Source organism: Acanthisitta chloris, unplaced genomic scaffold, assembly GCF_000695815.1.
Source record: "Acanthisitta chloris isolate BGI_N310 unplaced genomic scaffold, ASM69581v1 scaffold13517, whole genome shotgun sequence".
NCBI lineage: Eukaryota > Metazoa > Chordata > Aves > Passeriformes > Acanthisittidae > Acanthisitta > Acanthisitta chloris.
Genome location: NW_008683256.1, coordinates 1 through 14,819, shown reverse-complemented (window position 1 = coordinate 14,819; position 14,819 = coordinate 1). Strand labels below are relative to the sequence as shown.

At 39.5% G+C, this 14,819-nt stretch overlaps 1 protein-coding gene across 1 annotated transcript; it reads right to left on the bottom strand.

Annotated features, from left to right (window-relative positions):
• Positions 1-529: 529 nt before the first annotated feature.
• Positions 530-11,830, bottom strand: DAZL (deleted in azoospermia-like). Its single transcript, XM_009078872.1, has 10 exons — positions 11,705-11,830; positions 11,306-11,397; positions 9,930-9,981; positions 6,371-6,437; positions 5,940-6,073; positions 4,537-4,617; positions 3,634-3,684; positions 2,489-2,593; positions 1,311-1,409; positions 530-604 (listed from the first exon to the last, which is right to left on the bottom strand). The coding sequence occupies exons 1-10, from the start codon at positions 11,828-11,830 to the stop codon at positions 530-532; spliced, it is 882 nt and encodes a 293-aa protein (XP_009077120.1).
• Positions 11,831-14,819: the final 2,989 nt, after the last annotated feature.

Below are 14,819 nucleotides of genomic sequence, written 5' to 3'. Positions count from 1 at the left end.
ATAGTGATGGTCAAGACTGCAAGTACGTATGTTGTCACTAACGAACATAACCACACTGATGATGTCATCCAAAGGCAACAAGGACTTAAAAGGTCTTCAGCTCAGTTACAACTTGACATCCTCTGTTGCACTGATTTAAGAGCTCAGTTTTAAAATACAATCACTTAGGCAAGTAAGTACTTCAATTTTTAAACTGCAAGACTTAACTGGTCAGTATGAGTTAAACTTGTTTAAGAAAAATTAAGTGTAACATGCAAACACTGTACCTTAAAGCTCAGAAGAAAATCCAAATGCAGCAAACAAACCAAGCACGCTTTTCCAAAGAACTCTTTTAACATTCCAGTTAGTTATCAGAGGAAACATGCAAACAATTGAGTTTGTCAACTCTAAACTTTAAACTTCAAACTACACAAGTAGAACAGAATTGCAAGAGGCAAAACATGAACACAAACTTCAACCTGAAGCAACTTTGAAACATTAGACTTAACACATTGTAAAACTCAACCGCAGTAACATCACGTTAATGAAGTTAGACATTTTGAAGTTTTGGTTGATCACTTCTGAATACTGATCTTCCTTTCCTGAAGTGATGTGCCTTCCTCTCCTGGGATGGGGTAGAGGAGATAGGAAAAAAAATTCAGGCAATGTTCAGAATAAAGCAATTGAAGTTTCATGAAAACTCAAAGACACTGTACTCTATTTGCCACCTCCAGAGCGGATAAATACAGCTTCTGTATTCCTGTTTCAGAGTACATATGTCCAATTCACCTATCTGTCCTTTTAAAAAACGAAGATCTTACCTAAAACTGAAATTAAGCACTACTTGGGATGTAATCAGAAATTGCAGTTCTACAAAGTCTGAACATATACACCAAAAATGATGACCAGCTACCAACCTGGACTACAATTTAGTGGCTAAAGCAGAGAAAAAGCCTAACCAGCCAACACTTACAGCAAATACTTAACTACTGTACAGACTTATCAAGACTTAAACTAGGGAGTAGCCCACTGCTCTTCCAGTAACTTGTTGCTGAGGAATAGCCAGTCAAACTTATGCTGTAACTGTCCGTGAGTTGACTGTTCAGCCATTTTTGATGATGTTGTGATTAAGCCCACTGAATCCCACTCCAACACTTCTTTCCAGCATTAAGCAACTGAGTCAAACCCATGAATCTCAGAGCATCTACAAGGAAGCAAACATTCAAATGGCATTCCAGATATGAATCCCTTTGTCTTTACGGTATCCCGTAGGTGAACACATTTCAACGTAAGCTCTATTTTAGGGACTTAATTTTGCTTTCACTACATACCTTTAAGTAGTCATCTTGTGATACAAAGCTGTTCCTCACACGGTTGTCAGGGTTAAACAGACAGGATACTACGGTTTGTATGCTCCTGTCCATAGACTTCTGAAATAGTTATAGGTGCATCAATACTCATTTCCTTAGTGAGGGCACTACTAGCTGGCAGTCAGTGTGTCACAGGGTATACCTGGCATTTAAGATTCCTCTCACCTGCCTTAGTTCCCTAACTGCCTTATGTTCCCTAAGCTATTTGTCCTTTTTTCTCCCCCCCAGTCCTTTAATATTGCTAACTCATTTACCCCTTTTAGATGTTACAGCGTAACAATTATAACAAGTGACATGCCACACTTGTGGAATAGGCTGACAGCTAAAAAAATTAATTCTTTAGAAAACTGAATTCAGACCCAAGTGTCAGCTAAACTGGAGTGACCTTGCACAAAACACAGCAAAAAAGGGAACAAACCATTACCCATTCAGATGTCTGAAGCTTAAAATAAATTTGCCTAAGACACCAGGCAGAGTCCTCTGCTTTTTTTAGTACCTGGGATTTTCGCTGGAATTTCCACACACTAGATAAAGTCTTGTCACTTAAAAACATTAGTATGCTTAATGAAGTAGAACACACATTTTATACAGCCCTCGCCATTGTATGTAAGTATTAATAGTTTCAAGGAAACATGAGCCTTCTGAAGTTGTACACAGAAACGACGATACACTGGATTGAGCAACTGGCCAAAACTGGCAACCATAACCTTAATTTCCAGGACAGGAACTGCCAAGAACAAGGAGTAACAGGTTCGCGTTGAAGGACTGCCAAGAACAAGGAGTAACAGGTTCACGTTGAAGGAGGAGAGGAAGTTTATGTTAGGTATTAGGAAAAAAAGGTTTTTTCCTGTGAGGGTGGTGAGACACTGGCACAGGTTACCCAGGGGAGTGGTGGCTGCGCCAGCCCTGGCAGTGTTCAAGGCCAAGCTGGATGAGGCCTTGAGCATTCTGGTCTGGGGGGGAGGCGTCTCTGCTCATGGCACGGGAGACTGAGACTAGATGATCTGTAAGGTACATTCCAACCCCTAAAATTCTGTGATAGCTGTCAGAGACCCTTGGACCAAGCTACACAATCCAGTGCAAACTTCTGGGAGTAAGATTTGTGATACAGAACATTAAAGTTTTGACGGAAGACTTACCTTTTGGGAGCTGCTAGCAGACAACTGCATGGGCTCTGGAACAGCACATTCCGTCGGTCTAAATTCTGGATCCTCACTGCAGTGATAGCCTACCGGAGTATAAACCTGTGTAGTTTTTTAAATATTGGTTTCAGTAACACTGGGAAAACATGCACACCTGTTATCATTGATTCTCACCAATCCATAAGCTATTTCAACTTTTTTACCAAAAATGCAAAGTTCCACAAATGGGAAAAATACCGTATCCTGATCTCTTTTGACAGTTAAGAATGATACTTAAAGTTGCTTAACTGACACAGTTCTAGAAGACCTGTCTGCTCATATAACCAAGCTTAGAACATTTAATGATTGACCCCCCATGCACATCTACTCTTAGAACTCTTTGACCTGCTATCATTTAACTCTTCATGATATACTGTGGCTGTTATCACATCTATAGATGTTACTCAACCAAAATTAATTCAAATCAGAGTTATCAGTATTTCAGTGACTATGAAATCTTTCAGAAAAAGAATACCACTCAAAATAGAAACTTGTATTACAGCTTTTAAACACTTAATCAAAACTGTTCTCAATAAATACAAGATTATACCTAGAGACACAAAAATGCCGAAGATGCAAGTTTAAGTTCCAACACTGTTAAAAAAATACACAATATTTTTTCCTCTCTCTTGGATGTCACTTGTATAAAGTCACAGAATGCAAGTAATTTCTTTAGAAGCAACAGCACAATCTACAGTTTGTAGCAGCCTGGGAAATAAATTTTAAATAAATCAGTATTTGCAAAGAACATTTAAAAAATTAAAGTCAGAATTGTGCACCAGGTCACCACTTGTTCTTCCTTCCACTCTTCTCAAAAAACCAACTCATGTTAAAATTCCAGTTTTGTGACCAGAACATACAGAGTAATGCAATAAAACAGGCAGGTCTGTTCTACTAGGTAACTCAAAGGAGCACCGTGTCAGTGCATATTTCCTACCATGTCAGCAGGATGTACTAAACCATTAAATACTCCTGTCAGCAATTACATTATTTTTATAGACCAGATTACATACAGATAACAGTTGATTTTTTTAATCACCAAGCTGTAAAACCAGTGTGCTAATTCAGAAGACAATGTCAGAAGTTTAACTTTGCAGACTTACCGGAGACATAACATAATTTCTCTGCTCCCCAGCAAGCCACTGTGGTTGAGCCTTAAGCAAAAATTGCACAAGAAACAGCTTTTACTCATTCATTTCCAACACAGACAAGTAACTGCTTTCTAAGTTACACCATTTACAGTATTTTATGTCTGGATTTTTCATTAAACAGTATTTTGTGGCCTTATCACCAGCAAGACCGCTTTTTTTATTCAACTGTCTTTCTCTTTTCAGTCCCAGTTTGTAAAAAAAATTAAAAATAGGATTTCTAAACATTAGGAGAATAACTGACACACTGAAACCCACCTCAAACCTCGAGCTGCTTCCAGTTACTAATCTACTTCTGGTTGCTTTTCCATAACAGCACACATTTCACTACCAAGTTCAAAAGTCACTATCAGCCAAGTGCCTTCTCTGATGTTTTCAGAGCTCAAGAGCACATCCCCTCTCTATAAATCCCACACTTGTGGTCTGCTAAGGCTCTGATTCCAAGTACCTAACACCCACTGCCCTCACTACAGCATGTACAAATGCAAAGCTCCCTCCTACAGGAGAAAGTACAACTAATCCCTATACTTCTATCTAATTTCAAAGTTTTACTACCATATATTAAAAAAAATAGTGAACTATAAAAAAGAGCATTTTAAGTTTTCAATAGCTTCCATCACATTCAAGTTTTACTACCATATATTAAAAAAAAACCAGTGAACTATAAAAAAGAGCATTGTAAGTTTTCAATAGCTTCCATCACATTAGAATAAAAGCATCACTAATTTTGCTTCTACTTTTGGTATCTGTGAAGGAAGAGCTGAAAGAAAATGTAATTCACAGAAACACGAAACAGTTAATACTTCACAGTGGTCACCTATCAAACAGCCTTTCCACTGGTACTTAACATTTACATACCTGATAGCTGTAAGCTGGTTGATATCCTACAGGAACCTGCTGCTGTATGAGTACAGCTGGTGATGTACTGTATGGGTATGTCTGCAAATAAAGCTTTTTTTAAAAAATTCTCGAAGTCTGAAGCAAATTCAAAATATATTTGTAGAGATACTAGCCAGGAGCACATTTTTTAAGTATGTCATCACATTGTTACTTCAGTTCCTATTCAGACTGGCCTCACCATTTAAAAGCAACCCTCACAGATTTCCATGGAGCTTCAGCACTTCAGGCACTAATAATCTCTAGAAAAATGGGATTCTAAAGTGTCTTACAGATCTAAAAATCCTGCATCTGCTTATAACTTCATCTTGTAAGTCAATTCGGAAGTACAAGGCATCCCATAAACTTCCTGAAGTAAACCTGGAAGAGACTAGCTACCATGAAATAGTGGAGCACAGCCTAAAGATCAGTTTCTTGGAGCCAAGGGGAAGGTATGTGCTCAAATCCAGATAATTTCCCAGTATCTCTTCCCTCTAAGTACTCTTGACATAATGCTATCCTGGAACCTTCTCAGCTTCTTCAGACAATACCAACATTTAAAGAGAATTAGTTCCTTCCATACTATTTCACTTCCATAAACTTCATAGAATCCACTAGAGTACTATTATCAATCTCTGCCCTGGGGAGAAGTATTTCTGCCTGTCACTGCAGTTTATTCTTCATCTGCTTAAAAAATATATGAACCAGAATCAGTTTGCAACTAATACTGCCCTGCTGCACTGCCATGTGATACAGGCCTAAGGAAGGAAGAGAGCATGATCTGGTCTGTTGACAGCAGAGGACTCCTGACAAGGCCAGGAGCACTCTGCCTGCATCTCAGTGGGTACTGCAGTACCCATGAAGGGATGTCCTGCAGGCACACTGCACTGCTCACAGCTGGTAACAGCAGATGTCCCAACACAGGAGAGGTAAGTACCAGGGACAACCTCTGGTTCCACACTTGTTTACAATAACACCTTTGAAACATTTCCAAGTTGGTAGTTTATTCTGAGGGGCAGGACAGCAATACATAAACTACCAGGATGCATTTGATTAGTGAAGTAATCTGTGACAAGTAACAGCATCACTTAAAAACTTAAGTAATTCAGTCTTGGCTCCACCGTCACCAGTTCACATTGTTAGAATAAAAAGCATCTCCCTGTCTTTTTGTTTTTTAATGAGATCACCTCACTGAATACATTTTTCAAGATTTCTGGCATCCTTTGGAAGTGGTTTGAAGTTGGGTGCTTCTTACTGGGGAAGGCAATATGGAAACAAGCATGTAAGATCAGATTGGAATCTCAGTACATATTCCTGAAGTTGTATGTGCTCAGATCTTCTGAAGTATTTAATTATGGTAAAACCAGTGGCATGAACAATCTTACCTGAACATACTGTGTTACTGGGCCCATTACAGGTGGAGGCTGCATGTAAGTCTCCGTATTTTGATTACCCCATACACTATGGAACTGTGGTGCAGGAGGACTGAGGACTGATGGTCTGGGGTGCACATAAGAGCCTTGTTTTGAAACAAAGAAAAGTGTTAAGACATTTTCGTATGTATTTCATTAGGAATCTGAATTCCACAAAACCAATTAAGGGTCTCACTCTTAAATTTAACTCAATATTAACTGTATTGCGCTACCAACAAGAGATGTGTTATCAAAACTGTAGATCACCACACAAGTAGTGAGGCCACAGGAGTCAGAACCAAGGTTTAATTAGAACATGTATACTGGATGCTGATGTATAATTAAGAGAAAAAATTTCTTAAAATGTACTTGTAATATGAACAAACTTATTCGGATATACTTACACACATTTTGCTGCTTTCTGATTGCTGGTCCCAGTTTCAGCTTTTTGCCATGGAAGTTGACTTGCGACTGAAAGACAGGTTCATGTCAGTAAGCAGGGAAACAGCGAGGGGAGTGACTTATGCCATTGGAAGGAGACCGATTCCAGATCAAAGTACCATCTACTCACAGAGGCTCAACAGCCTCCACTCTCCTTTCCAGATCAGCACCGCGTGCCTTTTACCTTTCATTTTCTGTGCTGCCCTCAGCACATCCATTTGCCTACTCACTGACCCTCTGAAGTTATTACATACTGCCTGCCTTAAAGCAACATGTACTGCTAGTAGTTTGCAACTACCTATTAGTGCCTGTTAGCCCTGTGGTTTTATACACAGATTTTAACTACTCTTGCCTTGGAAAGAGTATTAGTGTAAAGTGACCACAGTCTAGGTTCCCTTGAAACTCTGTTTGCATTGCTACTTCCTTTGTTCCCATAAACTTCCTAAAAGGCTTCATCAAACATGTTAGAAACTGTCCCCCTACTACTAAAGGAAACGATTGCATTGGCACTAGATTACCTGCCTGTGACTGTATTCTCTTTGGAGAAATTCACATTCATTCCCTCAGAACATCCAACAAACATGCTCACGTTTCACCACGTTTCTGGCCAAAGCATGAAGCACACAGACTAATCAAGAGAGTAGAAGTGAAATACTGCTGACATATTACTCCAATACCCAAACCCAGGAATGCAAGCACCTGAAAGCCTTGCAAAACAAGGCTGGACACTCTCCTCAGGAGTCAGCAAACAAGTGAGGCACATCTAACTTTTCATTCTACAAATTCTGCCCAAATGCTAGTTCACACAGAAGACAGGATTTAGAGCTTTCAGTAAAGTAAAAATGACTGAGTACTGCTTTCCCCACAACAATATCTGGGGCCATAAGAAAAAGCACAAGAATTTCTAGCACTCTCCCTCCCTGCAGAAGTTCAATTCTATGCTCAATGAAACTGCTGAGTTTGAGAACTACAAGAACATTCACTGATGATGTAGACTGAACTGGCACCACAACATCCTTACACTTCAAGGGCTCTTTGGACTGACTGTAGAACAGGACCTGTAAGATTTTGTTCTCAACCTCAAGATAATGGTTTAAGTACAAGTACAGAAAATTGTTTCACAGATTTAAGCAGATTAATGTTTATTAAGGTACTCAGAACTTCTCCACACAACCCTCAAAAAAAGAATTTACCTTTGGGTCTGATCTCACATTCACTACCTACAAAAGTGTGCACAGCACTCAATTATCTGAAGTAAGCACTCTAATTACAGTTTAGACACCCACACTGAGCTTTACAAATGGTTTACACATCAGATGTGAAAGATTTTTGGTTTACCCCTACTAACAAATTCTGTACCAACTATTAAAGCCAGTATTAGATGCAGCAAAGATTTTTGGTTTACCCCTACTAACATAAATTCTGTACCAAGTATTAAAGCCAGTATTAGATGCAGAAGTCTGCCTAGATTCTCTTTCACATGCAACTCTACAGACTTAACTGCTTTGGAAGAAAACAGTGCAATTTTCTTCCACTTCTGCTTAAGTGCTTTGAACAGACAACAGCCAACTTTACTGTAAAAATAAGCAAAAAAAAAAAAAAGGATGTCTTTATTTATTCTATTTTTATCAGTATGAGAAGATGATAAAAGTAAGATGTGGGTGGGGGAAAAAGGTGCAATATCCTCAACTAGCCTGACAGGTGGGTGGTTTTGGTTTTTATTTCTGGGGGGCAGAAGGTGTCAATTTTGGTTGGGCAGTTAGTTTTGGGGGGTTTTAAATTAACTCTGCAATCCTGTTGTGCCCAGAACCACACAACCACCTTTTCCACTTTAGCAACAAGAACACCTAGAAGACAGGCCTCTCCTCAAAGCAGAAGGTAGTTTTCTGTTCTGAACTGCAAATGGGTTCACACTGGACCAGAATATGCAGTCATAAACAGAATGAGACCTAAAGCAGAAGAAAAACACCCTCAAGCTGCACAAGGCTACAGAGCTGGGCAGATGAACACAGGCATCTGGAACAATTCTAACTACGGAGAAACTCTATCCTGTTCATTTACAATAAACAGTGTGACCACTGGTAAGGCCTGAAATAGTTTCGTGAGGTGATCTTTGCTTATGATTTGAGCTCTCAAATGAAGTGTTCATTTCTTCCCTTCTTTCATCCCCTCCAAAAGCCAACAGGCTTTATAAAATTATTTCTATCTGGATGTGTTTCCTCCTGACAAGGCAGCAATTTGTACTGCCTGTAGACATAAAATTTGCACTGAAATTTGCATCTGTCATATACCTCTGAGTCTTCCAAGACCTCTGGTATACAAAGTCACATCAGTGAATACTGTATGATTAGATGAACACTGCAGGCTTCCAGTTTTGAAAAAATGCACAAAGAAAATGAGCTATGTACATGCCTCAAATGTCAATGCTACTCAAGAGGTCTCTACAGAGATTGTTACCTCAGAGCAAGCATTCCATACTGATCTAGTACAATAAATGTAATCAGTGGTAAAAAGAAGAAGGTATTCTCAGATGAAGTCTGTTGCTCAATACAGCAGTATTTCTGTCAGCAGACCATTAAAGAACAGCAAGCTTTTGAAGTCCTCTGGTGAAAATAGAGAATCTCCTGCTGGAGTTTCACTGCTTTCCACTTTGTTCAAACATATTCTCTCTGCTGTTACAGAGCTGGACAGCCAGTAAACACATGTGCACATCACAGAACACTTGATTTGTGCCTGGCACATCTATCTGGTTTTGCTGTTCTGATCTACTTCCCTATATAAGAGCTTCAGAAGCAAGTGAGAGACTGTTCATCCTCTGGAGACACAGGACTTTTCTGAGGCAAAGACTTCAGAGAGAGAAGTATTTCAATACAAGTTCTTTTCACAGTTATTGCACTCAGTTTGGGGAAAAAAAGAGGGAAAACACAAAAGTTTTGTCAGTGGTTTGTGACCTGCTGAAGTCTATCAAAACCAAATAACTCATTTGGTTTTTAAGAACCAAGGCTTGAAATTTCTGACACTGAACTCTAAGTGCAGAATGACTAACAGTTCTACCCCTTCATCTCCTGTGTTATCTAAAAGAAAACTGTATGACATATGACCAGCTGCAACACGGCCCAGAGGCTTTAAAAAATACTTGCATGCCAGGTAGCATGTGAATGCACAAATACTGCAAGGGAGAAACATTTCAAACCCTGAGATGCAAGTAAAACCTAATGCTGTTTTCCATGGCACTGTTATTGCCAACAGCAATGGGCCTATGTACCTGCCCAGGGTACGTCACAAGGGTTCTGTGACCATCATCCACTACAGAAGTCATCAGCCAAACACACAGAAGGCTTTCAAGCACATAAATGAAGAACAACAAGAAACACAATTACATGAAATGTTCAAGCACACCAAGGCAGCCCTAGGCTTGCATTGTCCTAACTTATTCTACACATTTTATCACTTGGTTTCCCCTCAATATGTCTCTAGCCTTCACACATCAACTTCTTCAAGTAATTTATACCAAGAGCTTACCTCCACTATTTTTTGAACATCCACATTGTCCAGAAAAGAGACAAATCCGTACCTAAAAAAGGAAAAACAGGTTATTCAGTCATCAGATTTTGATTTGATAGCCAAATTATTTGGAACAAGACCAACTGACAACATATATGCCAGGTACATTGCGTAACACACGAAAATTATCAAGCAGGACATTAGTTGGTAATTCAGCATGAAACTACTTACTAGCAGCATCTGTTACTGGGCCAGATGAAAGTGAATGCCAGATTCCAGAATAATTTAAAATAGAAGGGCTATTTTTCCATCTTGGCAACTCAAAATGAGCACTATGGTTGGTATTAGCAACTCAAAAGAATTAACATCTGAATTACCAATTTTGTATTTACTACAGAGCTCTGGATGAAAGGAGGCATTACAGGAATAGTGACACCAGTGGGGGAAGCAATTCTTGAGTTTTTTCAAGTTATTTCACAGCCTCCCTAGTTTATCTAGTCTATAACCTTAAGATAATTTCAGAGCATTTTAGTAATTATAACTACAGCAACTATTATGTCACATTAATGGAGTAAGCCCGTTATCAATACTCAGAACATGCAGTGGCTGACTGAACAACCAGATTCACAGTGAGGACTAGCAGAGGACATAGGGAAATAAAACTCATCCCTAGCCTGTGCATTACTACATAGGCCTAAGAAAAAAATTACTTTTTAGAATGTATGCATAGAATCTTAGACAAAAAGTGGGCTGAACAGAACCTCCAGAGGGCACAGCCTCCTTCTCAAAGCTGGGATAACCTCAAAACTAGAATATCTTCCCTAGAACTCAACAGGCTAAGGACCTGCAATTCCTTATTTAAGGGTTTCACCACAAACAATCCAGAAGTTTCCTATATATCCAGTGGGAATTTCCCTTGTTTGAACTTTATTCACTTACTTCAGCTTCACTCTTCACCCAACTGAGTTTGGGTTGTTTACTCCAGAACTGATTCTCAAGTGCCTGAAGAGTGCAGTCACATTGCCTTAGATAAACCATCTTAACCCTCTTGAACCCTCCCCAGATTTTTAACTACTCCAGCTATCAGAAAGGTCTTACCTAACTGTCTGCCTAAGTATCACACAAGTTTCTAACTTTATTTCCACTGGTTAAGAGATAATAACCCTCTTTTCCCCTGAACAGATAGACTGAAGTCAGAAAAATCAGGCTATTCTTTGCAACACTATACAGATTGAGTTAGGGGCAATATAGATTTACTGATTTCACATGTTAATTCTCAATAACAGAAAACTGCTGAAACAGGTCAGGTGTGTTGCTAAGTTATCTGCTCTTCTCACCTAGGGCAGAATTATGTTCCTATCAGCAGCAACTGAAACTACTTGTGTTTTACTTACCCTTTGGAAACACCAGTTCGGTCAGTGATGACTTTCACCTCTTTCACAGTACCATATCGCTCGAAGAAACTCCGAATTTCTGCTTCATTGGTCTGGATGAAACAAAGACTTAAAACTTCAAGCAATTCAACTGCTTACAAGTGACTTAGAGCAGCCACTACCCTTTTTTTAAAGCCATTTTCTACCACGTCAGAACTAAGGTTTTGGTTTGCAACACTTGTTCCCAAATTCTCCCAACATTTCTGTATCTTAAGACTGCTAAACACACACATTGAGGAAACAGACGACCACCATAATAAGCAAAAAAGCAAAACCCCACAAACCAGGAGTAAAAGTCCCCATTTTCTTCCCACTTAAGTGCACTATACCCATCTGAAACAATTAAAAGCATATAAATACCCTTAAATCAATTCCACCAACAAAGATGGTGTTTGGCATGATTTTTCCTTCTGGTAACACATAACCTTGGCTGACAGGTGATGAACGGGTGCTGCCCTCCATGGCACCTGTGCACTGGGTCTCCATGTTTGTAGACTGAAAAATTGGAACAGAAATACATATTTCAGTCAACTGTATGACACCAAGGCCCCAGAATGCCTGCATCTTCCTAGAGATACAGCATAGGACAATGAACTCCAACAGCACAAACAGACCATTTACTGGGAAAAAAGATGAAGTAATTATTCCAAGACATTTTAAAAATTTGTATCTAAACCTAATCTAGGCTACTTTAAGTAGCTTTGTGACCAAGTAGCAACCAGTGTTGCTGATATCAGACACAGCGAGATCATCAAAATCATTCATTTCAGAACTTTACCAAATTCCTTTCAGGAATCACCAAGAAGTTAAATGCTTTGAAGATACAGCTTATTGCACACAATTACCCAACAGGCAAATTCCATGGTCAAAGTCATCAAACACTGGAGAGGTGAGTAAGCTTATAAACAGCCTTAGAGCAAAGCCAACAGGACAAACTCCCAGTCAGGCCTAGATGGAATGTCCACACTATTCTTTTTCTCAGAAAAAGGACAAATTATTAATTTAACCACAAGAGGAATACCAATGACTACAAACTTGTTTGAGTTGCTTGCACCAAAGCCAGACCTTAAGGAAGCACTGAAGGCAGACAAGAGCAGCAAAGAATGTTAAAACTATAGAGCAACTGGAGTCAAAGTGCTTTGCACACCCAGGCCTCAGGAGGACCCTTTCCCTCCTAAAACATTGTCAGGAGTTCCAAACTTGGATTCAGTTAAAATTATTTGCTACTTTGAAACCTAATAATCTGCAACAGGTAACATCCTATTTTTTCAATGTAGTAATTTTCATGTTTAATGTACATTTAAACTAGAACTGGGAATGGCAAGTCCTCACACAACCTGGACATCCAGTAAGGGAATGAGAAGACTACAATACTTCATGCGACACATGATTTGCCCAACAATTTAAAGCTGAAACTAGAATTCAGTTCTTCAAATACAGTTTCAGTGTTACTGAATCAAATTAGCAAAACTCCCATTACCAAAAGCCAGAGAGGCTTTGCCCATCTCTTTTGCTGTATCTCCTCTTGCAGAAGTTCTAGCACTTGCCAAGTTCAAGCTAAGCTCAACAAAACCCGGCACAAAGATGAACAAAGTTTCCAGTTTTTCACCCAACTGATATTCTGCTATTGTAGGAAACAGAGTTATTTTACTACATGCCATCGAACACCTGATCCACCTCAGGATCAGTGAATGCAGAAGAGATAGTAAGAGATATTTAGCTGCTTCTTCTGAAAAACTGTAAGCCATCAATTCACTTCAGAACCACCCTGTGAAGGTATACCTTAGATGGAAGGTGGTTCCATCACACCAGATACTCTTGCCTATGCGCCCTACTCCAAATTCTCACTGCAAGTCACAAGTCAATTCATTCCCTTTATCCCTCTGGCCTTCAGGCAAGTTGAAGACTGCAACTTCCACTGTCCCGTGCTAATAAAAGGTTATGCAGTAAAACACTCCTGCTGTAATCAGAAAAAGGCTAGGTCTTCCTCTTCCTTCTCACTGTATCATGACAGCTCTTTAAAACATTATGCGAGAAAATCAGTCACACATTTCACAGGAGAAAATTTTTGTTAACACTTATCAAACACATGCACTTCTTACCCAAGCTCATTCTGCAGTTACTTAATAGTTGTGCCAGCGTTAAGAGCACATCAACAGCAAAAATGAAGCCAAAGATGAGGAGAAGACCACTTCTTTGGCTGCATAGCCAGTTAAAGCACATTTGAACTGAAAACTCAGAGAACAACTCCACAGTGCCTTAAGCTGACCCAACTGTTGGCTTCTACTGCTTTCTTTCTGGATGTGTTTCAGCAAACCAGGCTAGTAGCAGTATCCCCTTTGCTGTGCAAATTCTCTGGCAACCTGAAACAGGGAACAGTTCACAGCGGAAGCACCCAAGGAGTGCCAGAACCAGCACAAATAACCAAGTAGGCACACAGATACTGCTGGTACACCTGTCATGGATGGCCTTGGCTGCCTTGGAAATGCAGCATTTGTTTCTCACTAATGATGCAGAACAGAATTCTCAAAGAAAACACACTTATTTTTAACGTTTTTACATATTAAATAGCTGAAAGAGTAAGCAGGCTGCTTAGGCATTCTGGCTAATTAGTATCAAGATTAAGATTTGTTAGTACGTATATGTCTCATAGCTTGAAAAGAACTGAAAAATGCACAGTGGTAAGAGTCTCATAGCATGAAGATCAGAAAAACACCCTCCCTTTAAAGCTACTTTTCAAGTCTTATGTACTACAATGCAAAACTTCTGTCCTATCTAAAACCAAGTTATTTTATTACACAATGCAGTATTACATAAACAACTCTACTTCTACATATAGTACCACACAATCAGAGAACAATCAAGAGTTGGAAGGGACACACAAGGATCACGGAGTCCAACCCCTGGCCCTGAACAGGACATGCCTGAGAACCATCGTACCATGTGTGCCTGAGAGCATTGTCCAAATGCTCCCTGAACTCTGAAGTGATTCCACTCTTTCTAAACTATCCTAAGTGGGGCTGATTCTTCTCTCTCATGAAGTAGCTTTGAAACCAAACTTCTGAATGTCAGGAAAACTCGTGTTTATTCGTTTTTTCATCTGACAGGGATTATCAGATTTTTCTTTTCTCTGATCTTAAGGTAAAATGAATCTGTTTGCTCTCTACATTACTAAGTTTAAATAAATATCAGAAACCTGGATTAGTGCCCTCATTGCAGTAACCATGAGGCTAGTTAGACCTCTGGCAAAAGACAAGGTGGAACAAGACTAGCAATGGGCCAAGGTGGTGGAAGTACAATAGGCAATACAGTAGGTAGTAGAAATGTGCGGAGTAATACAGTAGGTATTGTAACCCAAAGCGCGCTGCAAACATCGCTCAGTTTTATGCACATCCAGGACAGAAAAACCTTGTTCCCGATTTCTCAGGCTCCTCCCTGGCCTCAGAAAGGTATTTACTTTAGAGTACTAAAAATT

Excerpts from the sequence above, each read along its gene's own strand:
- DAZL (XM_009078872.1), bottom strand. The coding sequence starts at position 11,830 with ATGGAGACCCAGTGCACAGGTGCCATGGAGGGCAGCACCCGTTCATCA. Across the intron at positions 1,410-2,488 it reads CTGCTAGCAGCTCCCAAAAG|AAGTCTATGGACAGGAGCAT; the intron begins GTAAGTCTTCCG and ends TAACTATTTCAG. Across the intron at positions 605-1,310 it reads CACAAGATGACTACTTAAAG|GAGAGGAAGGCACATCACTT; the intron begins GTATGTAGTGAA and ends ACCCCATCCCAG.